At 45.6% G+C, this 25,150-nt stretch overlaps 1 protein-coding gene across 2 annotated transcripts in view; it reads right to left on the bottom strand.

Annotated features, from left to right (window-relative positions):
• The window catches only part of LOC118374950 (glutamate receptor ionotropic, kainate 2-like), a 197,495-nt gene that overhangs the window by 6,247 nt on the left and 166,098 nt on the right, over positions 1–25,150 (bottom strand). For both annotated transcript variants that reach the window (XM_052471297.1, XM_052471296.1), the window contains exons 16-17: positions 21,040–21,265; positions 5,746–5,999 (exon numbers count right to left, since the gene is read on the bottom strand). In XM_052471297.1, the coding sequence (XP_052327257.1) occupies positions 5,746–5,999; positions 21,040–21,265 (480 nt within the window). The remainder of the gene's footprint in view (positions 1–5,745; positions 6,000–21,039; positions 21,266–25,150) is intronic.

The following is a 25,150-nucleotide window of genomic DNA, read 5'->3' as shown; positions in this document are numbered from 1 at the left end:
TTCTGGATGATAGCGGGGTGAACAGGCAGTGGCTCGGGTGGTTGATGTCCTTGATGATCTTTATGGCCTTCCTGTAACATTGGGTGGTGTAGGTGTCCTGGAGGGCAGGTAGTTTGCCCCCGGTGATGCGTTGTGCAGACCTCACTACCCTCTGGAGAGCCTTACGGTTGAGGGCGGAGCAGTTGCCGTACCAGGCGGTGATACAGCCCGCCAGGATGCTCTCGATTGTGCATCTGTAGAAGTTTGTGAGTGCTTTTGGTGACAAGCCAAATTTATTCAGCCTCCTGAGGTTGAAGAGGCGCTGCTGCGCCTTCTTCACGATGCTGTCTGTGTGAGTGGACCAATTCAGTTTGTCTGTAATGTGTATGCCGAGGAACTTAAAACTAGCTACCCTCTCCACTACTGTTCCATCGATGTGGATAGGGGGGTGTTCCCTCTGCTGTTTCCTGAAGTCCACAATCATCTCCTTAGTTTTGCTGACGTTGAGTGTGAGGTTATTTTCCTGACACCACACTCCGAGGGCCCTCACCTCCTCCCTGTAGGCCGTCTCGTCGTTGTTGGAAATCAAGCCTACCACTGTTGTGTCGTCCGCAAACTTGATGATTGAGTTGGAGGCGTGCGTGGCCACGCAGTCGTGGGTGAACAGGGAGGACAGGAGAGGGCTCAGAACGCACCCTTGTGAGGCCCCAGTGTTGAGGATCAGCGGGGAGGAGATGTTGTTACCTACCCTCACCACCTGGGGGCGGCCCGTCAGGAAGTCCAGTACCCAGTTGCACAGGGCGGGGTCGAGACCCAGGGTCTCGAGCTTGATGACGAGCTTGGAGGGTACTATGGTGTTGAATGCCGAGCTGTAGTCGATGAACAGCATTCTCACATAGGTATTCCTCTTCTCCAGATGGGTTAGGGCAGTGTGCAGTGTGGTTGAGATTGCATCGTCTGTGGACCTATTTGGGCGGTAAGCAAATTGGAGTGGGTCTAGGGTGTCAGGTAGGGTGGAGGTGATATGGTCCTTGACTAGTCTCTCAAAGCACTTCATGATGACGGAAGTGAGTGCTACGGGGCGGTAGTCATTTAGCTCAGTTACCTTAGCTTTCTTGGGAACAGGAACAATGGTGGCCCTCTTGAAGCATGTGGGAACAGCAGACTGGTATAGGGATTGATTGAATATGTCCGTAAACACACCGGCCAGCTGGTCTGCGCATGCTCTGAGGGCGCGGCTGGGGATGCCATCTGGGCCTGCAGCCTTGCGAGGGTTAACACGTTTAAATGTCTTACTCACCTCGGCTGCAGTGAAGGAGAGACCGCATGTTTTCGCTGCAGGCCGTGTCAGTGGCACTGTATTGTCCTCAAAGCGGGCAAAAAAGTTATTTAGTCTGCCTGGGAGCAAGACATCCTGGTCCGTGACTGGGCTGGATTTCTTCCTGTAGTCCATGATTGACTGTAGACCCTGCCACATGCCTCTTGTGTCTGAGCCGTTGAATTGAGATACTACTTTGTCTCTGTACTGACGCTTAGCTTGTTTGATAGCCTTGCGGAGGGAATAGCTGCACTGTTTGTATTTGGTCATGTTACCAGACACCTTGCCCTGATTAAAAGCAGTGGTTCGCGCTTTCAGTTTCACGCGAATGCTGCCATCAATCCACGGTTTCTGGTTAGGGAATGTTTTAATCGTTGCTATGGAAACGACATCTTCAACGCACATTCTAATGAACTCGCACACCGAATCAGCGTATTGGTCAATGTTGTTATCTGACGCAATACGAAACATATCCCAGTCCACGTGATGGAAGCAGTCTTGGAGTGTGGAGTCAGCTTGGTCGGACCAGCGTTGGACAGACCTCAGCGTGGGAGCCTCTAGTTTTAGTTTCTGTCTGTAGGCAGGGATCAGCAAAATGGAGTCGTGGTCAGCTTTTCCGAAAGGGGGCAGGGCCTTATATTCGTCGCGGAAGTTAGAGTAACAATGATCCAAGGTTTTTCCACCCCTGGTTGCGCAATCGATATGCTGATAAAATTTAGGGAGTCTTGTTTTCAGATTAGCCTTGTTAAAATCCCCAGCTACAATGAATGCAGCCTCCGGATAAATGGTTTCCAGTTTGCAAAGAGTTAAATAAAGTTTGTTCAGAGCCATCGATGTGTCTGCTTGGGAGGGGATATATACGGCTGTGATTATAATCGAAGAGAATTCTCTTGGTAGGTAATGCGGTCTACATTTGATTGTGAGGAATTCTAAATCAGGTGAACAGAAGGATTTGAGTTCCTGTATGTTTCTTTCATCACACCATGTCTCGTTAGCCATAAGGCATACGCCCCCGCCCCTCTTCTTACCAGAAAGGTGTTTGTATCTGTCGGCGCGATGCGTGGAGAAACCCGTTGGCTGCACCGCTTCGGATAGCGTCTCTCCAGTGAGCCATGTTTCCATGAAGCACAGAACGTTACAGGAATGCTACCCTTGCTCGGATTTCATCAACCTTGTTGTCAAGAGACTGGACATTGGCAAGAAGAATGCTAGGGAGTGGTGCACGGTGTGCCCGTCTCTGGAGTCTGACCAGAAGCCTGCCTCGTTTTCCTCTTTTTCGGAGTCGTTTTTTTGGGTCGCTGCATGCGATCCATTCCGTTGTCCTGTTTGTAAGGCAGAACACAGGATCCGCGTCGCGAAAAACATATTCTTGGTCGTACTGATGGTGAGTTGACGCTGATCTTATATTCAGTAGTTCTTCTCGACTGTATGTAATGAAACCTAAGATGACCTGGGGTACTAATGTAAGAAATAACACGTAAAAAAACAAAAAACTGCATAGTTTCCTAGGAACGCGAAGATCAGCTTTTTCCAGCTACGATAGTCATTTACAACATTTACAATGTCTGCACTGTCTTTCTGATCAATTTGATGTCATTTTAATGGACAAAAAATGTGTCAAAAACAAGGACATTTGTAAGTGACCCCAAACGTTTGAATGGTAGTGTACACTACACTACACTACACTACACTACAACTACACTATTCATGGGTTGCATGTCTCGTCAGAATAATGTTTTGAACGTTCGTTTTGGACTAATGCCCAACTGTGCATTCTACTCATCGAGCGCTGATGAAGTTTTTATCAAGAGGTCATTACAGTGGCTTGGAAATACAAGGCAAAAGGAGGCAAATAATTAGTAGGAAAAACTTTTTTCATCATTTTGATAATGTCAAATTGACTTTAAATGCAGTGTAACGTTAGATAGTTAGCTGAGATTGAGGGGAGGACACTCGTTAGCAATGCTATCTATTTAAAAAAAAACTTTGCTGGCTAATGACAACATTACCTTGTCTAAAGTAAATTTGATGACATGATAATGCTGGCAAAGTTGTTTCCTGCTAAACATTTGATTATTTTAGCAGTGTCATCGTATTTCCAGGCACTATAGTGTACTTTAGACTAAACAATCGTTAGCTGCCGTCCATAATGACTGGATTTATCAAGACTGTAGGGCACCACATGGCACCGCCGGGTAGACGGAGGCTTGAGAACATTCATAACAATGGCATGGGGACGTGAACGAGTGACGGAGGTGCAACATGTGAATACTATGCTATATCACACTATACTATACTATGCTACATATACTACACTATACTATACTACTTCACGGTATTATACTACTACACTACATTATACAGTTCACTATACTATAATACGCTATACTACACTATATTATACACTACACTATACTATACTACTACTACTATACTATGCAATGCTACACTATACTATACACTACACTATACTACTGCACTATACTATACTATGCTATACCACACTATATTATACACTACAATATACTGTACTACACTATACTGTACTATACACCACAATATACTATACTACTACACTATACTATACATACTATACACCACACTACAATACTTTGTTATACTATACTACCACACTATACTATACTACACTATACTGTACACTATGCTATACACTACACAACTCATTCACAAGCAAATGCCATGCTATTTTATAAAGGGCTGTGAACCAGCTGGGATTACCTTTTATATCAGCCTTTATGTAGTCTGGTATGATTTAGCTTGTACATGGTTTTGGAGGCATCTACAGTGGTTTCAGAAAGTATTCACACCTCTTGACTTTTTCCACATTTTGTTGTGTTACAGCCTGAATTTAAAATGGATTAAATTGCACACAAAAAAGTGGGACACTGGCCTACACACAATGTCCCATAATGTCAGAGTGGAATTATGTTATTTGAAATGTTTATAAATTAATTCAAACTAAAAAGCTGGAATGTCGTTATTGAATAAGTATTCAACCCCTTTGTTATGTAAACATCTTCAGGAGTAAAAATGTGCCTACCAAGTCACATAATAAGTTGCATGGACTCACTGTGTGTGCAACAACTGTGTTTAATTAACATCTCTGCACCCCACACATACAATTGTATCTAAGGTCCCTCAGTCGAGCAGTGAATTTCAAATACAGATTCAACCATAAAAACGAGGAAGGTGCCTTGCAATGCCTCGCAAAGAAAGCCATCCGATTATCCCTTTGAGCATGGTGAAGTTATTCATTAGGCTTTGGATGGTGTATCAATACACCCAGTCACTACAAAGATACAGGCGTCCTTCCTAACTCAGTTGCCGGAGAGGAAGGAAACCGCTCAGGGATTTCACCTTGAGGCTAATTTTGACATTAAAACAGTTACAGAAATTAATGGCTGCGATAGGAGAAAACTGAGGATGGCTCAACAACCTTGTAGTTACTTCATAATACTAACCTAATTGACAGAGTGAAAAGAAGGAATCCTGTACAGCAAAACAAAGCTGTTAACATTTTGTACTGAATGTTTGGGGCAAATCACTATCCATATTGTCAAGCATAGCGGTGGTGGCATCATGTTATGGGTATGCTGGTAATCGTTAAAGACTGGGGAGTTTTTCAGGATAAAAAAAAATGGAACAGAGCTAAGCACAGGCAAAATCCTAAAGGAAAACCTGGTTCAGTCTGTTTTCCACCAGACACTGGGAGGTGAATTCACTTTTCAGCAGGACAATAACACAAAACACCAGGACAAATCTACACTGGAGTTGCTTCCAAGAAGACAGTGAATGTTCCTGAGTGGCCTATTTAGTTTTGACTTAAATCTTTTTTTGGCTTAAATCTATGGCAAGACTTGAAAATGTTGTCTAGCAATGATCAACAACCAATTTGACAGAGTTTGAAGAATTTTGAAAATAATAATGTGCAAATATTGTGCAATCCAGGTGTGCAAAGCTCTTAGAGACTTACCCAGAAATACTCACAGCTGTAATCACTGCCAAATGTGATTGTAACATTTGTTGACTAAGGGGTGTGAATACTTATGTAAATGAGATATTTACGTATTTTATTTTCAATAAATTTGCTTACATTTCTGAAAATATGTTTTCCCTTTGTCATTATGGGGTGTGTAGATGGGTGAGAAATAAATATATTGAATCCATTTTGAATTCAGGCTGTAACAAAACTAAAGGTGGAATAAGTAAAGGGGTATGAATACTTTCTGGCACAGTACACAGTTTTTAATAAGACCTTATAAATGTTCTATGACACCTACACTGTAAAAGAAAATCATGTTTTTACGGTAACTTACTGGCAGCCTGTTACCTGTAAGTTACTGTTACCGTAAATTCCAAATAAACTTTGGTTTAACAGTAGATTCGTTTAAAGTGATATAATGCTCTACGGAGCCTATAAACCTCACCTTCTCCAGTTCAGCGTTCTGTTTAGACTTGTACAGGACCTCTCCGACGGCCACAAACACAGACAGCACCAGCCCTGCAGCCAGCACGATGAAGATACCCCCGATGTTCTGCACCCCCAGAGCGCTAGCCTCCTTATTTTTCTCATCCTCCGGACAACCGTTCCCCCTCCACCACTTCTCCTTCATCATGTGCAACTTCCCTTCTTCCTGCAGCTGCAGGATCGCTATGGTGATCTTGTCCCGGTACGGAGAGCCTGGAGGGGACAAAAAGGACAGAAGATCTGAGAAACTATATAAATAAATAAAACCGCAAAGTGAATTAATTCATTTTGAAATGAATTAATTTAAAGACTAGGTATTGTTCAGTGCCTATATATTACATAGTATGCTTTGCGATGGTGATTTTGTTAGAAAAATGTTAAAAGATCAGATTTCGTTTTTCAAGAAAAAGGGCATCAGATTGGCTTGTTAAATGAATGAATAATGGTTGTTGTGTCTGTTTCAGCTGTATTGGTATTGTATTTGTATGTTTTAATATTGCAGACACATTTCCTGCATGGCGATCAATAACATTTGAATCCTATTTGATTTGATTTAATCTCATCTTAATTCAAAGGCTAGTCAATGTTCAGTGGCTACACTGTAAAAGGGTTACCATGAATTTACAGGCTCAGTGACAAACAAAATTCTGTATTTAATATTACAGTACATCTACTGTAAAATGAATATGATAGTGTAATGACACACAGTACAATACAGTAAAATTATTATACTGTAAAAAAAAAGTCAATGCTACCGTAATCGGAAGTAATGAATTAATGAATGGATGAATGAAATTCATTGGGGAGAGGGGTTTGTATTTCATAGTATTTTACTGTAATTACAATGGGTTGGTGCAAGCAGGCTGGCAGTGTTTAGACATGACAGAATATTAATGAACATTTGGTGTTTTATTTCACTTGCACTTCTAGAGGCCTTGACAAAGGCTTCCAGACTTGTAGTGACTAAAGGCAAAACAGACCAAAGGACATGGCAAAATGCTCAACCATTTAAGGTTTAAGACTTGCTGCCACTCCAATCTGTCCCCTAAACGTTTCAAATGAATAAGGCACTATAACCACTCCCTCACGGGTGCAACAACTGTAGCCTCAAAATATGTTAATGAACCAGAAACAACAATACCATGCCTCCACTAATGATCAAAAGGTGTGTTGGGTTCCAAAGATGTGGTACGGTATTCTGTATTCTACAGTACCATTAGAAATACAGCCATTTTAACACAATGCACCACCCTTTACAGTATGCTGTAGTAAAACATTTCAGAGTTTTTTAATGTTGATAATACCAAAAAAATTGCGTATAAATGACAGTTTTCCATTACAGTGTAGTTTTAACAAGCAATGGTGGGAACAGGGCTCAACTTGTGGGCTTATCTTATGAGCAGAACCTGTCATGGTGTTTTCATGGAAACACCCCTCCTTCGTCCTATTAATTGCTAATCCTCACAGTATCTGGGAGACAGGCTACAGAATTAGCATCTCGTTCTCTAGCATTACAACGCCGCAAGGCGTTGGCGACACAGGGCTTGGTGTTCCGGAGTAGCAGGGCCACAGGGCTTTGTGTTCTGGAGTAGCAGGGCCACAGGGCTTTGTGTTCCGGAGTAGCAGGGCCACAGGGCTTTGTGTTCCGGAGTGGCAGGGCCACAGGCTTTGTGTTACGGAGTGGCAGGGCCACAGGGCTTTGTGTCCCGGAGTAGCAGGGCCACAGGGCTTTGTGTTCCGGAGTGGCAGGGCCACAGGGCTTTGTGTTATGGAGTGGCAGGGCCACAGGGCTTTGTGTCCCGGAGTAGCAGGGCCACAGGATTTTGTGTTCCGGAGTAGCAGGGTCACAGGGTTTTGTGTTCCGGAGTAGCAGGGCCACAGGGCTTTGTGTCCCAGAGTTGCAGGGCCACAGGGCTTTGTGTTACAGAGTGGCAGGGCCACAGGGCTTTGTGTTACAGAGTGGCAGGGACACAGGGCTTTGTGTCCCGGAGTAGCAGGGCCACAGGGCTTTGTGTTCTGGAGTGGCAGGGCCACAGGGCTTTGTGTTACGGAGTGGCAGGGCCACAGGGCTTTGTGTCCCGGAGTAGCAGGGCCACAGGATTTTGTGTTCCGGAGTAGCAGGGTCACAGGGTTTTGTGTTCCGGAGTAGCAGGGCCACAGGGCTTTGTGTCCCAGAGTTGCATGGCCACAGGGCTTTGTGTCCCGGAGTAGCAGGGCCACAGGGCTTTGTGTCCCGGAGTAGCAGGGCCACAGGGCTTTGTGTTCTGGAGTGGCAGGGCCACAGGGCTTTGTGTTACGGAGTAGCAGGCCACAGGGTTTTGTGTCCCTGAGTAGCAGGGCTCCCGTTGATCCTGATAAATTACCAGAGTGTGTGTGTGTGTGTGTGTGAGATAGAGTGAGTGTGTTAGATGTGTGTGTGTGTGTGTGTGTGTGTGTGTGTGTGTGTGTGTGTGTGTGTGTGTGTGTGTGTGTGTGTGTGTGTGTGTGTGTGTGTGTGTGTGTGTGTGTGTGTGTGTGTGTGTGTGTGTGTGTGCGCGTGTGCGCGCGCGCACTCATGCACGTGTCCATATCCATGTGCCAAGATGAGCACAACTCCCCAAATCCGCAGACAGTGGGAGAACGCTGGAATTATCGCAGCGTATTAAGACACAGCGGGAGCCTCAGTGATCAAAGGAAGAGTAATCGCTCCAGAGTTACAGAGTAGAACTGCTGTGTCCCCGCCTCTCCCTTCCTATCCCACAGCACGACACTGCTTCGTCCTCCCCTCTCCCTTCCTATCCCACAGCACGACACTGCTGTGTCCTCCCCTCTCCCTTCCTATCCCACAGCACGACACTGCTGTGTCCTCCCCTCTCCCTTCCTATCCCACAGCACGACACTGCTGTGTCCTCCCCTCTCCCTTCCTATCCCACAGCACGACACTGCTGTGTCCTCCCCTCTCCCTTCCTATCCCACAGCACGACACTGCTTCGTCCTCCCCTCTCCCTTCCTATCCCACAGCACGACACTGCTGTGTCCTCCCTCTCCCTTCCTATCCCACAGCACAACACTGCTGTGTCCTCCCCTCTCCTTCTTATCCCACAGCACGACACTGCTGTGTCCTCCCCTCCCTTCCTATCCCACAGCACGACACTGCTGTGTCCTCCCTCTCCCTTCCTATCCCACAGCACGACACTGCTGTGTCCTCCCCTCTCCCTTCCTATCCCACAGCACGACACTGCTGTGTCCTCCCTCTCCCTTCCTATCCCACAGCACAACACTGCTGTGTCCTCCCCTCTCCTTCCTATCCCACAGCACGACACTGCTGTGTCCTCCCTCTCCTTCCTATCCCACAGCACAACACTGCTGTGTCCTCCCCTCTCCCTTCCTATCCCACAGCACGACACTGCTGTGTCCTCCCCTCTCCCTTCCTATCCCACAGCACAACACTGCTGTGTCCTCCCCTCTCCCTTCCTATCCCACAGCACAACACTGCTGTGTCCTCCCCTCTCCCTTCCTGTCCCACAGCACAACACTGCTGTGTCCTCCCCTCTCCCCTCCTATCCCACAGCACGACACTGCTGTGTCCTCCCCTCTCCCTTCCTATCCCACAGCACGACACTGCTGTGTCCCCGCCTCTCCCTTCCTATCCCACAGCACGACACTGCTTCGTCCTCCCCTCTCCCTTCCTATCCCACAGCACGACACTGCTTCGTCCTCCCCTCTCCCTTCCTATCCCACAGCACGACACTGCTGTGTCCTCCCCTCTCCCTTCCTATCCCACAGCACGACACTGCTGTGTCCTCCCCTCTCCCTTCCTATCCCACAGCACGACACTGCTGTGTCCTCCCCTCTCCCTTCCTATCCCACAGCACGACACTGCTGTGTCCCCTCTCCCTTCCTATCCCACAGCACGACACTGCTGTGTCCTCCCCTCTCCCTTCCTATCCCACAGCACGACACTGCTGTGTCCTCCCCTCTCCCTTCCTATCCCACAGCACGACACTGCTGTGTCCTCCCCTCTCCCTTCCTATCCCACAGCACGACACTGCTGTGTCCTCCCCTCTCCCTTCCTATCCCACAGCACAACACTGCTGTGTCCTCCCCTCTCCCTTCCTATCCCACAGCACGACACTGCTGTGTCCTCCCCTCTCCCTTCCTATCCCACAGCACGACACTGCTGTGTCCTCCCCTCTCCCTTCCTATCCCACAGCACGACACTGCTGTGTCCTCCCCTCTCCCTTCCTATCCCACAGCACGACACTGCTGTGTCCTCCCCTCTCCCTTCCTATCCCACAGCACGACACTGCTGTGTCCTCCCCTCTCCCTTCCTATCCCACAGCACAACACTGCTGTGTCCTCCCCTCTCCCTTCCTATCCCACAGCACGATACTGCTGTGTCCCCACCTCTCCCCTCCTATCCCACAGCACGACACTGCTGTCTCCTCCCCTCTCCCTTCCTATCCCACAGCACGACACTGCTGTGTCCTCCCCTCTCCTTCCTATCCCACAGCACGACACTGCTGTGTCCCCCTCCCTTCCTATCCCACAGCACAACACTGCTGTGTCCTCCCTCTCCCTTCCTATCCCACAGCACAACACTGCTGTGTCCTCCCTCTCCCTTCCTATCCCACAGCACAACACTGCTGTGTCCTCCCCTCTCCCTTCCTATCCCACAGCACGACACTGCAAGGGCCTAGGCAGCTACCACACACACACACACACACACACACACACACACACACACACACACACACACACACACACACACACACACACACACACACACACACACACACACACACACACACACACACACACACTGAGGCAGCAGACTTTTAAATTAATCTGAATTAATATTTGTGTCATTCTCAAAACTTTTGGCCGCGACTGTGCACACACACACACACACACACACACACACACACACACACACACACACACACACACACACACACACACACACACACACACACACACACACACACACACACACACACACACACACACACACACACACACACGTCAAGATTAATGCTTACTGGGTGTTTTATTTCTATGTTTCGTTAATGAAAAACAACTTGAAACCATGTTAGTGTTTTCATAATCTGATTATTTAAAGGAGGTAGGGGAAAAAAAAGGAGCTCTGCGCTGTCGTGCTAAGTGTGTGTGTGTGTGTGTGTGTGTGTGTGTGTGTGTGTGTGTGTGTGTGTGTGTGTGTGTGTGTGTGTGTGTGTGTGTGTGTGTGTGTGTGTGTGTGTGTGTGTGAGAGTGAGTGTACAGTCGTGGCCAAAAGTTTTGAGAATGACACAAATATTAATTTTCACAAGTCTGCTGCCTCAGTTTGTATGATGGAAGTTTGTATATACTCCAGAATGGTATGAAGAGTGATCAGATAAATTGCAATTTATTGCCATGCAAATTATCTGAATCCCCCAAAAACATTTCCACTGCATTTCAGCCCTGCCACAAAAGGACCAGCTGACATCATGTCAGGGATTCTCTCGTTAACACAGGTGTGTGTTGACGAGGACAAGGCTGGAGATCACTCTGTCATGCTGATTGAGTTCGAATAACAGATTGGAAGCTTCAAAAGGATGGTGGTGCTTGGAATCATTGTTCTTCCTCTGTCAATCATGGTTACCTGCAAGGAAACACGTGCCGTCAGCATTGCTTTGCACAAAAAGGGCTTCACAGGCAAGGATATTGCTGCCAGTAAGATTGCACCTAAATCAACCATTTATCGGATCATCAAGAACTTCAAGGAGAGCGGTTCAATTGTTGTGAAGAAGGCTTCAGGGCGCCCAAGAAAGTCCAGCAAGCGCCAGAACCGTCTCCTAAAGTTGATTCAGCTGCGGGATCGGGGCACCACCAGTACAGAGCTTGCTCAGGAATGGCAGCAGGTAGGTGTGTGTGCATCTGCACGCAAAGACTTTTGGAGGATGGCCTGGTGTCAAGAAGGGCAGCAAAGAACCCACTTCTCTCCAGGAAAAACATCAGGGGCAGATGGCTATTCTGCAAAAGGTACAGGGATTGGACTGCTAAGGACTGGGGTAAAGTCATTGTCTCTGATGAATTCCCTTTCTGAATTGTTTGGGGCATCCGGAAAAAAGCTTGTCCGGAGAAGACAAGGTGAGCGCTACCATCAGTCCTGTATCATGCCAACAGTAAAGCATCCTGAGACCATTCATGTGGGTGGTTGCTTCTCAGCCAAAGGAGTGGGCTCACTCACAATTTTGCCTATGAACACATCCATGAATAAAGAATGGTATCAACACATCCTCTGAGAGCAACTTCTCCCAACCATCCAGGAACAGTTTGGTGATGAACAATGCCTTTTCCAGCATGATGGAGCACCTTGCCATATGGCAAAAGTGATAACTAAGTAGCTCGGGGAACAAAACATTGATATTTTGGGTCCATGGCCAGGAAACTCCCCAGACCTTAATCCCTTGAGAACTTGTGGTCAATCCTCAAGAGGCGGGTGGACAAACAAAAACCCACCAGTTCTGACAAACACCAAGCATTGATTATGCAAGAATGGGCTGCCGTCAGTCAGGATGTGGCCTAGAAGTTAATTGACAGCATGCCAGGGCAGATTGCAGAGGTCTTGAAAAAGAAGGGTCAACACTGCAAATATTGACTCTTTGCATCAACTTCCTGTAATTGTCAATAAAAGCCTTTGACACTTATGAAATGCTTGTAATTATACTTCAGTATTGCATAGTAACATCTGACAAAAATATCTAAAGCAGCAAACTTTGTGGAAATTAATATTTGTGTGATTCTCAAAACTTTTGGCCACGACTGTATGCCCTTGCATGTGTGTGTGAATAACCTACACCAAGTATTCATCAAGAGTCCTCTAATTCTCCCCCAGCTCACATTTCAAATGATTCAGAGACACTTTAATAGGATGGATTCTTGGAGAGGCAGACTATGGAACCAGGGCTGAATGGCGGAGCGAGCTAATGCTACTGTTGACGCACTCTGCATACGCAACTAACTAACTGACAGACGCTACCGTTGACGCGACACTCATACGCAACTTGACTGACAGATGTTCAACATATGAGGACATCACTCACTCCGCTGCTGTTGGGCCTCAAATATGAATGTGATCACAGTTTAGGTCAGTAGGGGTGACGGAGGGGCGATGGAGGGATGGCGTAGGGGAGCGTGGGGAATAGGAGGCGTGGATTGCTTTTAAATGGCGGCCTGCTGTTACCGTACCATAAGAGGGTAAGGTGGTGCTAAATTTGGCCTTGGAGGTTTTTGAAGGTTAAGTCGGCTACAGGAAAAATAAAGTATTGTGAATGAAGATGAAATGTACTGTACATATATACAGTGCATTCGTAAAGTTTTCAGACCCCTTCCCTTTTTACACATTTTGTTACGTTACAGCCTTATTCTAAAATGGATTACATTTTAAAAAATCCTCATCAATCTACACATAATAACCCATAATAACAAAGAGAAAAACAGAAATACCTTAGTTACATAAGTATTCAGACCCTTTGCTATGAGACTCGAAATTGAGCTCAGGTGCATCCTGTTTCCATTGGTCATCCTTGAGATGTTTCTGCAACTTGATTAGAGTTCACCTTCAGTAAATTCAATTGATTGAACATGATCTGAAAGCCATACACCTGTCTATCTAAGGTCCCACAGTTGACAGTGCATGTCAGAGCAAAAACCAAGCCATGAGGTCAAAGGAATAGTCCGTAGAAGTCCGAGACATGATTGTATCAAGGCACAGATCTGGGGAAGGGTACTCACATATTTCTGCAGCATTGTAGGTCCCCAAGAACACAGTGGCCTCCATCATTCTTAAATGGAAGACGTTTGGAACCACCAAGACTCTTCCTAGAGCTGCCACCCGGCCAAACTGAGCAACCAGGAAAAAGTACCTTGGTCAGGGAGGTTACCAAGAACCCGATGGTCACTCTGACAGATGTTCCTGAGTTCCTCTGTGGAGATGGGAGAACCTTCCAGAAGGAAAACCATCTCTGTAGCACTCCACCAATCAGGCCTTTATGGTATAGTGGCCAGACTGAAGCCACTCCTCATTAAAGGGCACATGGAGTTTGTTAAAAGGCACCTAAAGACTCTCAGACCACGAGAAGCCAGATTCACGCTGCGCCTTGGTCTTCTCGTTATGACGACCGTGACACAAATACATTAACTCAGTTTTTCACAATTCCTGACATGTAAACCTAGTAAATGTCTTAGGTCAGTTAGGATCACCACTTTATTTTCAGAATGTGAAATGTATAATAATAATAGTAGAGAATTATTTCTTTCAGCTTTTATTTCTTTCATCACATTCCCAGTGGGTCAGAAGTTTACATACACTCAATTTGTATTTGGTAGCATTGCCTTTAAATGGTTTAACTTGGGTCTAATGTTTTCGGAATCCTTCCACAAGCTTCCCACAATAAGTTGGGTGAATTTTTTCCCATTCCTCCTGACAGAGCTTGTGTAACTGTGTCAGGTTTGTAGGCCTCCTTGCTCGCACACACTTTTCAGTTCTGCCCACACATTTTCTAATGGATTGAGGCCAGGGCTTTGTGATGGCCACTCCAATACCTTGACTTTGTTGTCCTTAAGCCATTTTGCCACAACGTTGGAAGTATGATTGGGGTCTTAGTCCATTTGGAAGACCCATTTACAACCAAGCTTTTTACCCCTTTTTATTTCACCTTTATTTAACCAGTTAGGCCAGTTGAGAACAAGTTCTCATTTACAACTGCGACCTGGCCAAGATAAAGCAAAGCAGTGTGACACAAACAACAAATAAACAAACGTACAGTCAATAACGTTAACTTCCTGACTGATGTCTTGAGATGTTGCTTCAAGATCTCCACATATTTTCCCCTCCTTTTCCCATTTGCCATCTATTTTGTAAAGTGCACCAGTGTGCTGTTGCGCCTTCTTCACTACGCTGTCTGTGTGGGTGGATCATTTCAGTTTGTCTGTGATGTGTACCCTGAGGCTCTTAAAACTTTCCACCTTCTCCACTACTGTCCTGTCGATGTAGATAGGGGGGTGCTCCCTCTGCTATTTCCTGAAGTCCACGATCATTTCCTTTGTTTTGTTGACGTTGAGTGTGAGGTTATTTTCCTGACACCACACTCCGAGGTCCCTCACCTCCTCCCTGTAGGCCGTCTCGTCATTGTTGGTAATCAAGCCTACCACTGTTGTGTCGTCCGCAAACTTGATGATTGAGTTGGAGGCGTACATGGCCACGCAGTCATGGTTGAACAGGGAGTACAGGAGAAGGCTGAGAATGCACCCTTGTGGGTCCCCAGTGTTGAGGATCAATGTTGTTTGTTTCCTACCCTCACCACCTGGGGGAGGCTCGTCAGACGGTCCAGGACCCAGTTGCACAGAGCGGTGTCGAGACCCAGGGTCTTGAGCTTAATGACGAGTTTGGAGGGTACTATGGTGTTAAATGCTGAGCTGTAATCGATGAACAGCATTCTTACACAGGTATTCCTCTTCTCCAGATGGGTTAGGGCAGTGTGCAGTGTGATTTCCATTGCGTCGTCTGTGGACGTATTGGGGCGGTAGGAGAATTGGAATGTGTCTAGGGTGTCAGGTAGGGTGGAGATGATATGATCCTTGACTAGTCTCTCAAAGCACTTCATGATGACGGAAGTGAGTGCTATGGGGCGATAGTCATTTAGCTCAGTTACCTTAGCTTTATTGGGTACAGGAACAATGGTGGCCCTCTTGAAGCACGTGGGCACAGCAGACTGGGTTAGATATTGATTGAATATGTCCGTAAACACACCAGCTAGCTGGTCTGCGCATGCTCTGAGGACGTGGCTAGGGATGCTGTCTGGACCAGCAGCCTTGCGAGGGTTAACACGTTTAAATGTTTTACTCACGTTGGCCACTGTGAAGAAGAGCCCACACATTTTGATTTCGGGCTGTGTCATTGGCACTGTATTGTCCTCAAAGCGAGCAAAGAAGTTGTTTAGTTTGTCTGGGAGCAAGACGTCGGTGTCTGCGACGGGGCTGGTTTTCTTTTTGTAATCTGTGAATGACTGTAGACCCTGCCACGTACGACTCGTGTTTGAGCCATTGAATTGTGACTTTACTTTGTCTCTATACTGACGCTTAGCTTGGTTGACTGCCTTGCGGAGGAAATAGCTACACTTTTTGTATTCGATCATGTTTCCGGTCACCTTACCGTGATTAAAAGCAGTGGTTCGCGCTTTCAGTTTTGCTCGAATGCTGCCATCAATCCACGTTTTCTAGTTAGGGAAGGTTTTAGTCACCGTGGGTACAACATCACAGATGCACTTGCTAATAAACTCGCTCACCGAGTCAGCGTATACATCAATGTTGTTGTCTGAGCCTATTCCGGAACATATCCCAGTCCACGTGATCGAAGCAATCTTGAATCGTGGAATCCAATTTGTCGGATCAGCATTGGACAGACCTGAGCATGGGCGTTTCCTGTTTTAGTTTCTGTCTATAGGCTGGGAGCAACAAAATGGAGTCGTGGTCAGATTTGCAGAAAGTAGGGCGAGGAAGGGCTTTGTATGTGTCACGGAAGTTAGAGTAGCAACGACCCAGAATGCTGCCAGCTCGAGCCGCACATGTTATATGCTGTTCAAATTTAGGGAGCTTGTTTTCAGATGAGTTTTGTTACAAAGCTACAATGAATGCAGCTTCAGGATATATGGTTTCCAGTTTAAATAGAGTCCAGTGAAGTTCTTTCATGGCCGTCGATGTATCTGCTTGGGGGAATACACGGCTGTGATTATAATCAAAGAGAATTCTCTTGGTAGATAATGTGGTCCGCATTTGATTGTAAAGAATTCTAGGTCAGTTGAACAGAAGGACTTGAGTTCCTGTATGTTGTTATGATCACACCACAAGTCATTAATAATAAGGCATACACCCCCTCCCTTCTCCTTACCAGAGAGATGTTTGTTTCTGTTGCCATGATGCATGAAGGAACTGGGTGGCTGTACCAACTCTGATAATGTATCCCGAGTGAGCCATGTTTCTGTGAAACAGAGAATGTTACAATATCTGATGTCTCTCTGGAAGGAAACCCTTGCTTGAATTTCATCTACCTTGTTGTCAAGAGACTGGACATTGGCGAGTGGTATACTCGGGAGCGGTGAGCGATGTGCCCAAACTATGGTGCTTGACTAGAAGATCGCTCCGTCTGCCCCTTCTGTGGCGCCGTTGTTTTGGGTCTCCTACTGGGATCAGATCCATTGTCCTGGGTGGTGGTCCGAACAGAGGATCCGCTTCGGGAAAGTTCTATTCCTGGCCGTAATGTTGTTAAGTTGACGTTGCTCTTATATCCAATATTTCTTCCCGGGTGTATGTAATAATACTTAATATTTCCTGGGGTAACAATGTAAGAAATAAAACATAAAAACAAAATACTGGATAGTTGACTAAGAACGTGAAGCAAGGCCTCCATCTGTGTCGGTGCCAACTTGCTAATTGAAATGAATTCCAGATGACTTCCTCATGGAGCTGGTTGAGAGAATGCCAAGAGTGTGCAAAGCTGTCATCAAGGCAAAGGGTGGCTATTTGAAGAATCTCAAATACAAAATATATTTTGATTAAAATTTACTTTGGTTACTACATGATTCCATATGTGTTATTTCATCGTTTTGATGTCTTCACTATTATTCTACAATGTAGAATATAGTAAAAAATAAAGAAAAACCCTTGAATGAGTAGGTGTTCTAACAACGTTGACCAGTAGTGTATATATATATGTATGTATATATATATATATATATACACACACAGTATACATACAGTATATATATATATATATATATATTATATTATATTCCATTATCAATATCAGTGTCCACTACTAATAACCATACATATACAGTGCCTTGCGAAAGTATTCGGCCCCCTTGAAATTTGCGACCTTTTGCCACATTTCAGGCTTCAAACATAAAGGTATAAAACTGTATTTTTTTGTGAAGAATCAACAACAAGTGGGACACAATCATGAAGTGGAACGACATTTATTGGATATTTCAAACTTTTTTAACAAATCAAAAACTGAAAAATTGGGCGTGCTAAATTATTCAGCCCCCTTAAGTTAATACTTTGTAGCGCCACCTTTTGCTGCGATTACAGCTGTAAGTCGCTTGGGGTATGTGTCTATTAGACTGAAATTGTTTCCCATTCCTCCTTGCAAAACAGCTCGAGCTCAGTGAGGTTGGATGGAGAGCATTTGTGAACAGCAGTTTTCAGTTCTTTCCACAGATTCTCGATTGGATTCAGGTCTGGACTTTGACTTGGCCATTTTAACACCTGGATATGTTTATTTTTGAACCATTCCATTGTAGATTTTGCTTTATGTTTTGGATCATTGTCTTGTTGGAAGACAAATCTTCGTCCCAGTCTCAGGTCTTTTGCAGACTCCATCAGGTTTTCTTCCAGAATGGTCCTGTATTTGGCTCCATCCATCTTCCCATCAATGTTAACCATCTTCCCTGTCCCTGCTGAAGAAAAGCAGGCCCAAACCATGATGCTGCCACCACCATGTTTGACAGTGGGGATGGTGTGTTCAGGGTGATGAGCTGTGTTGCTTTTACGCCAAACATAACGTTTTGCATTGTTGCCAAAAAGTTCAATTTTGGTTTCATCTGACCAGAGCACCTTCTTCCACATGTTTGGTGTGTCTCCCAGGTGGCTTGTGGCAAACTTTAAACAACACTTTTTATGGATATCTTTAAGAAATGGCCTTCTTCTTGCCACTCTTCCATAAAGGCCAGATTTGTGCAATATACGACTGATTGTTGTCCTATGGACAGAGTCTTCCACCTCAGCTGTAGATCTCTGCAGTTCATCCAGAGTGATCATGGGCCTCTTGGCTGCATCTCTGATCAGTCTTCTCCTTGTATGAGCTGAAAGTTTAGAGGGACGGCCAGGTCTTGGTATATTTGCAGTGGTCTGATACTCCTTCCATTTCAATATTATCGCTTGCACAGTGCTCCTTGGGATGTTTAAAGCTTGGGAAATCTTTTTGTATCCAAATCCGGCTTTAAACTTCTTAACAACATTATCTCGGACCTGCCTGGTGTGTTCCTTGTCCTTCATGATGCTCTCTGCGCTTTTAATGGACCTCTGAGACTATCACAGTGCAGGTGCATTTATACGGAGACTTGATTACACACAGGTGGATTGTATTTATCATCATTAGTCATTTAGGTCAACATTGGATCATTCAGAGATCCTCACTGAACTTCTGGAGAGAGTTTGCTGCACTGAAAGTAAATGGGCTGAATAATTTAGCGCGCCCAATTTTTCAGATTTTGATTTGTTAAAAAAGTTTGAAATATCCAATAAATGTCGTTCCACTTCATGATTGTGTCCCACTTGTTGTTGATTCTTCACAAAAAAATACAGTTTTATATCTTTATGTTTGAAGCCTGAAATGTGGCAGAACGTTGCAAAGTTCAAGGGGGCCGAATACTTTCGCAAGGCACTGTAAATATACCCTCAGTGGCCAGTTTATTTGTTAGGTACATCCACTTAATACTGGGTCAGTGCCCCCTTATCCTCCAGAACAGCCTGAATTCTTCGGTGCATGGAAATGTTCCTCAATTGAAATCAAGGGACCTAACCTGTGCCAGGACACCTAACCTGTGCCAGGACAACATTCCCAAAACCATGGGGCCATGGACTCATGCTGCTTACGCCAAATCCTATCTCTGTCATCAACATGAAGCAACAGGAACCTGGATTCGTCAGACCAGGCAATGTTTTTCCACCCCTCAATTGTCCAGTGTTGGTGATCGCTTGGCCACTGGAGCCGCTTCTTCTTGATTTTAGCTGATATGAGTGAAACCTGGTGTGGTCGTCTGCTGCAATAGCCCATCTTTGACAACAACCGACGAGATGTGAGTTCTGAGATGCCGTTCTGCAAATCACTGTTGTGCCGTTATTTTCCTGTTTGTGACCTGCCTGTTAACTTGCATGATTCTTGTCATTCTCTTTTGACCTCTCATCAACGAGCTGTTTTCGCCCACAAAACTGCCGCTGACTGGATGTTTTTTGTTTGTCCCACCATTCTATGTAAACCCTTAGACACTGTCGTGCGTGAAATACCCAGGAGGGCGGACATTTCTGAGATACTGGAACCGGCGCTCCTGCCACCAAAAACAGCCGAGTCATATCAGCAACACACAGTATCCCTGCAGACCCATAACCACCAATACTAATCAACAGTGGACAGGTTCAGATGTTTTGATGGCGTTCATAATGTTGGTGATGGATGAGGCCATTATGGGATAGGGGCAGTTATCTGCAGCCTCATCACTAACCCTAGAATTATAAACCACTAGCAGCAGCGTTCCTCCTGTTTCCTCTGGAGTCCATGAGATGTGACCTGCACACATACAGCATACAGTATGGGCCGTATCAAGCGTTTCAGAGTAGGCATGTTGATCTAGAATATAGGTACCGCCTTTAAATGAGATTTTGTTCATTATTATCCGAAATATGATATGTTTCAGGAAAACGGGCTCAGCACCTTCTCTGTTGTACAGAATCTTTACAGACCAAAGAAAAAAGTTGTCCCAACAGAAAAAGCTGGTTATGTGAGGTGGATTATCATATACCGTACGTGTCAAGTGGAACAGTGTTAACACTGAAAGTTAAATCTGTTACTTCGTGATCCAGTCGGGCATGGTATTTTTACATTTCAAGCTGTACAAATCAAAAATAAGTTTATTATAAGTACATGTGTAGAGAAATCCTAGATACTGTGATACTAGATACTGTGTAAAATACCTACATTTTTCTTATTGTCCATTTCCATTTCCCCTTCACTTTAACCCTTACCCCCTGACCTCATTCATAACGCTTCCTTATTCAGCCCTTTCAGTTATGCATACAGTGCATTATCACTCTCTGTCTCCAATAACCCAAACTCCAACCTTCATTTATCAGCTTACTCTGATAATTATTTTTATTTTACCTTTATTTAACTAGGCAAGTCAGTTAAGAACAAATTCTTATTTTCAATGACAGCCTAGGAACAGTGGGTTAACTGCCTTGTTCAGGGGCAGAACGACAGATTTTTACCATGTCAGCTGGGGATTTGATCTTGCAACCTTCCGGATACTAGTCCAACGCTCTATCCACTAGGCTACCTGCTGCCCCAGTAACATACGTTGCCATTGACAGGTAGAAGGGGATATAGGAGATATAAGCAATTTAGCCAATATGGATGATAGACTATATAGACAACAAGTACAATAGACCTTACCCATGGGTGTCCCCACTCCGTAGGCCTTGGAGTCGATGAGGCCTCCTATCTGGGTGAGGTTGCAGTTGCGCTGGGTGACGAACTCGATGGTTGTGGACTCCATGAGGAAGGCGTAGTCTGAGGTGAGCACGCGCTGGATTCCTGCGTCTATGTCTTTCACCATCACTGACGATCGTCGGCTGTTCATGAACTCCCACATCTTATCGTAGGTGGAGATCTTAGTCTTCTGAGAAACGACCAGAGGAAGAAAATGTGACAGATGAATTCCAACTGTTCTAATGATAGTAATGAATCAATTATTGGATGTACAGTACATAGAGCTGGCCTGTTCCAGTACATAGAGCTGGCCTTTTCCAGTACATAGAGCTGGCCTTTTCCAGTACATAGAGCTGGCCTTTTCCAGTACATAGAGCTAGCCTTTTCCAGTACATAGCGCTGACCTTTTCCAGTACATAGAGCTGGCCTTTTCCAGTACATAGCGCTGACCTTTTCCAGTACATAGAGCTGGCCTTTTCCAGTACATAGCGCTGGCCTTTTCCAGGCAATAGAGCTAGCCTCTTCCAGTACATGGAGCTGGCCTTTTCCAGTACATAGAGCTGGCCTTTTCCAGTACATAGAGCTGGCATTTTCCAGTACATGGAGCTGGCCTTTTCCAGTACATAGCGCTGGCCTTTTCCAGGCAATTAGAGCTAGCCTCTTCCAGTACATGGAGCTTGCCTTTTCCAGTACATAGAGCTGGCATTTTCCAGTATATAGAGCAGGCCTTTTCCAGTACATGGAGCTAGCCTTTTCCCGTACATAGAGCTGGCCTTTTCCAGTACATGGAGCTGGCCTCTTCCAGTACATAGCGCTGACCTTTTCCAGTACATAGAGCTGGCCTTTTCCAGTACATAGAGCTGGCCTTTTCCAGTACATAGAGCTGGCCTTTTCCAGTACATAGAGCTGGCCCTTTCCAGTACATAGAGCTGGCCTTTTCCAGTATATAGAGCTGGCCTTTTCCAGTACATAGAGCTGGCCTTTTCCAGTACATAGCGCTGGCGTTTTCCAGTACATAGAGCTGGCCTTTTCCAGTACATAGAGCTGGCCTTTTCCAGTACACAGAGCTGGCCTTTTCCAGTACATAGCGCTGGCCTTTTCCAGTACATATAGCTGGCCTTTTCCAGTACATAGAGCTAGCCTTTTCCAGTACATAGAGCTGGCCTTTTCCAGTACATAGAGCTAGCCTTTTCCAGTACATAGAGCTGGCCTTTTCCAGTACATGGAGCTGGCCTTTTCCAGTACAGAGAGCTGGCCTTTTCCAGTACATAGAGCTGGCCTTTTCCAGTACATAGAGCTGGCCTTTTCCAGTACATAGAGCTGGCCTTTTCCAGTACATAGAGCTGGCCTTTTCCAGTACATAGAGCTAGCCTTTTACAGTACATAGCGCTGGCCTTTTCCAGTACATAGAGCTAGCCTTTTCCAGTACATAGCGCTGACCTTTTCCAGTACATAGAGCTGGCCTTTTCTAGTACATAGCACTGGCCTTTTCCAGGCAATAGAGCTAGCCTCTTCCAGTACATGGAGCTGGCCTTTTCCAGTACATAGAGCTGGCCTTTTCCAGTACATAGAGCTGGCCTTTTCCAGTACATAGAGCTGGCCTTTTCCAGTACATAGAGCTGGCCTTTTCCAGTACATAGCGCTGGCCTTTTCCAGTACATAGAGCTGGCCTTTTCCAGTACATAGAGCTGGCCTTTTCCAGTACATAGAGCTGGCCCTTTCCAGTACATAGAGCTGGCCTTTTCCAGTATATAGAGCTGGCCTTTTCCAGTACATAGAGCTGGCCTTTTCCAGTACATAGCGCTGGCGTTTTCCAGTACATAGAGCTGGCCTTTTCCAGTACATAGAGCTGGCCTTTTCCAGTACACAGAGCTGGCCTTTTCCAGTACATAGCGCTGGCCTTTTCCAGTACATAGAGCTGGCCTTTTCCAGTACATAGAGCTAGCCTTTTCCAGTACATAGAGCTGGCCTTTTCCAGTACATAGAGCTAGCCTTTTCCAGTACATAGAGCTGGCCTTTTCCAGTACATGGAGCTGGCCTTTTCCAGTACAGAGAGCTGGCCTTTTCCAGTACATAGAGCTGGCCTTTTCCAGTACATAGAGCTGGCCTTTTCCAGTACATAGAGCTGGCCTTTTCCAGTACATAGAGCTAGCCTTTTACAGTACATAGCGCTGGCCTTTTCCAGTACATAGAGCTAGCCTTTTCCAGTACATAGCGCTGACCTTTTCCAGTACATAGAGCTGGCCTTTTCTAGTACATAGCACTGGCCTTTTCCAGGCAATAGAGCTAGCCTCTTCCAGTACATGGAGCTGGCCTTTTCCAGTACATAGAGCTGGCCTTTTCCAGTACATAGAGCTGGCCTTTTCCAGTACATGGAGCTGGCCTTTTCCAGTACATAGAGCTGGCCTTTTCCAGTACATGGAGCTGGCCTTTTCCAGTACATAGAGCTGGCCTTTTCCAGTACATAGAGCTAGCCTTTTCCAGTACATAGAGCTGGCCTTTTCCAGTACATAGAGCTGGCCCTTTCCAGTACATAGAGTTGGCCTTTTCCAGTATATAGAGCTGGCCTTTTCCAGTACATAGAGCTGGCGTTTTCCAGTACATAGAGCTGGCCTTTTCCAGTACATAGAGCTGGCCTTTTCCAGTACATAGAGCTGGCCTTTTCCAGTACACAGAGCTGGCCTTTTCCAGTACATAGCGCTGGCCTTTTCCAGTACATAGAGCTGGCCTTTTCCAGTACATAGAGCTAGCCTTTTCCAGTACATAGAGCTGGCCTTTTCCAGTACATAGAGCTAGCCTTTTCCAGTACATAGAGCTGGCCTTTTCCAGTACATGGAGCTGGCCTTTTCCAGTACATAGAGCTGGCCTTTTCCAGTACATAGAGCTGGCCTTTTCCAGTACATAGAGCTGGCCTTTTCCAGTACATAGAGCTGGCCTTTTCCAGTACATAGAGCTGGCCTTTTCCAGTACATAGAGCTAGCCTTTTACAGTACATAGCGCTGGCCTTTTCCAGTACATAGAGCTAGCCTTTTCCAGTACATAACGCTGACCTTTTCCAGTACATAGAGCTGGCCTTTTCTAGTACATAGCACTGGCCTTTTCCAGGCAATAGAGCTAGCCTCTTCCAGTACATGGAGCTGGCCTTTTCCAGTACATAGAGCTGGCCTTTTCCAGTACATAGAGCTGGCCTTTTCCAGTACATGGAGCTGGCCTTTTCCAGTACATAGAGCTGGCCTTTTCCAGTACATGGAGCTGGCCTTTTCCAGTACATAGAACTGGCCTTTTCCAGTACATAGAGCTGGCCTTTTCCAGTACATAGAGCTAGCCTTTTACAGTACATAGCGCTGGCCTTTTCCAGTACATAGAGCTAGCCTTTTCCAGTACATAGCGCTGACCTTTTCCAGTACATAGAGCTGGCCTTTTCTAGTACATAGCGCTGGCCTTTTCCAGGCAATTAGAGCTAGCCTCTTCCAGTACATGGAGCTTGCCTTTTCCAGTACATAGAGCTGGCATTTTCCAGTACATAGAGCTGGCCTTTTCCAGTACATAGAGCTGGCCCTTTCCAGTACATAGCGCTGGCCTTTTCCAGTACATAGAGCTGGCCTTTTCCAGTACATAGAGCTGGCCTTTTCCAGTACATAGAGCTGGCCTTTTCCAGTACATCACGCTGGCCTTTTCCAGTAGCTCAAAGTGCTTGACATAGTATGTGGAAATGACCTTATCAAATCAAATCCAATGTTTTTGCTCACATACACGTGTTTAGCAGATGTTAATCCGGGTGTAGCGAAATGATCATCGCCAATCAGTCTAGTTGCTCTAAAGCAGGGTTGAGTCCAAACCTTCTTCTAGACATCTGCTGTCCTGAAAGCTTTCGCTTCAACAAAAATATATTATACCTGATTCTACTAAATGGCTCCTCATCAGAACCATAACCAGCTGAATCAGGTGTGTTACATTTGAGTTGGAGCAGATGCCTTTTTCCACAGCAGACACCTATTAAAATGACTTGCACTTTCCATGTCAATGTGACCTTGTCAAATAAAGTGGTACCATGCTTGATTAAATGGCATTGCAA

Source organism: Oncorhynchus keta, chromosome 19 (genome assembly GCF_023373465.1).
Source record: "Oncorhynchus keta strain PuntledgeMale-10-30-2019 chromosome 19, Oket_V2, whole genome shotgun sequence".
Taxonomy (NCBI): Eukaryota; Metazoa; Chordata; class Actinopteri; order Salmoniformes; family Salmonidae; genus Oncorhynchus; species Oncorhynchus keta.
This window is presented reverse-complemented; position numbering and strand designations above follow the sequence as displayed.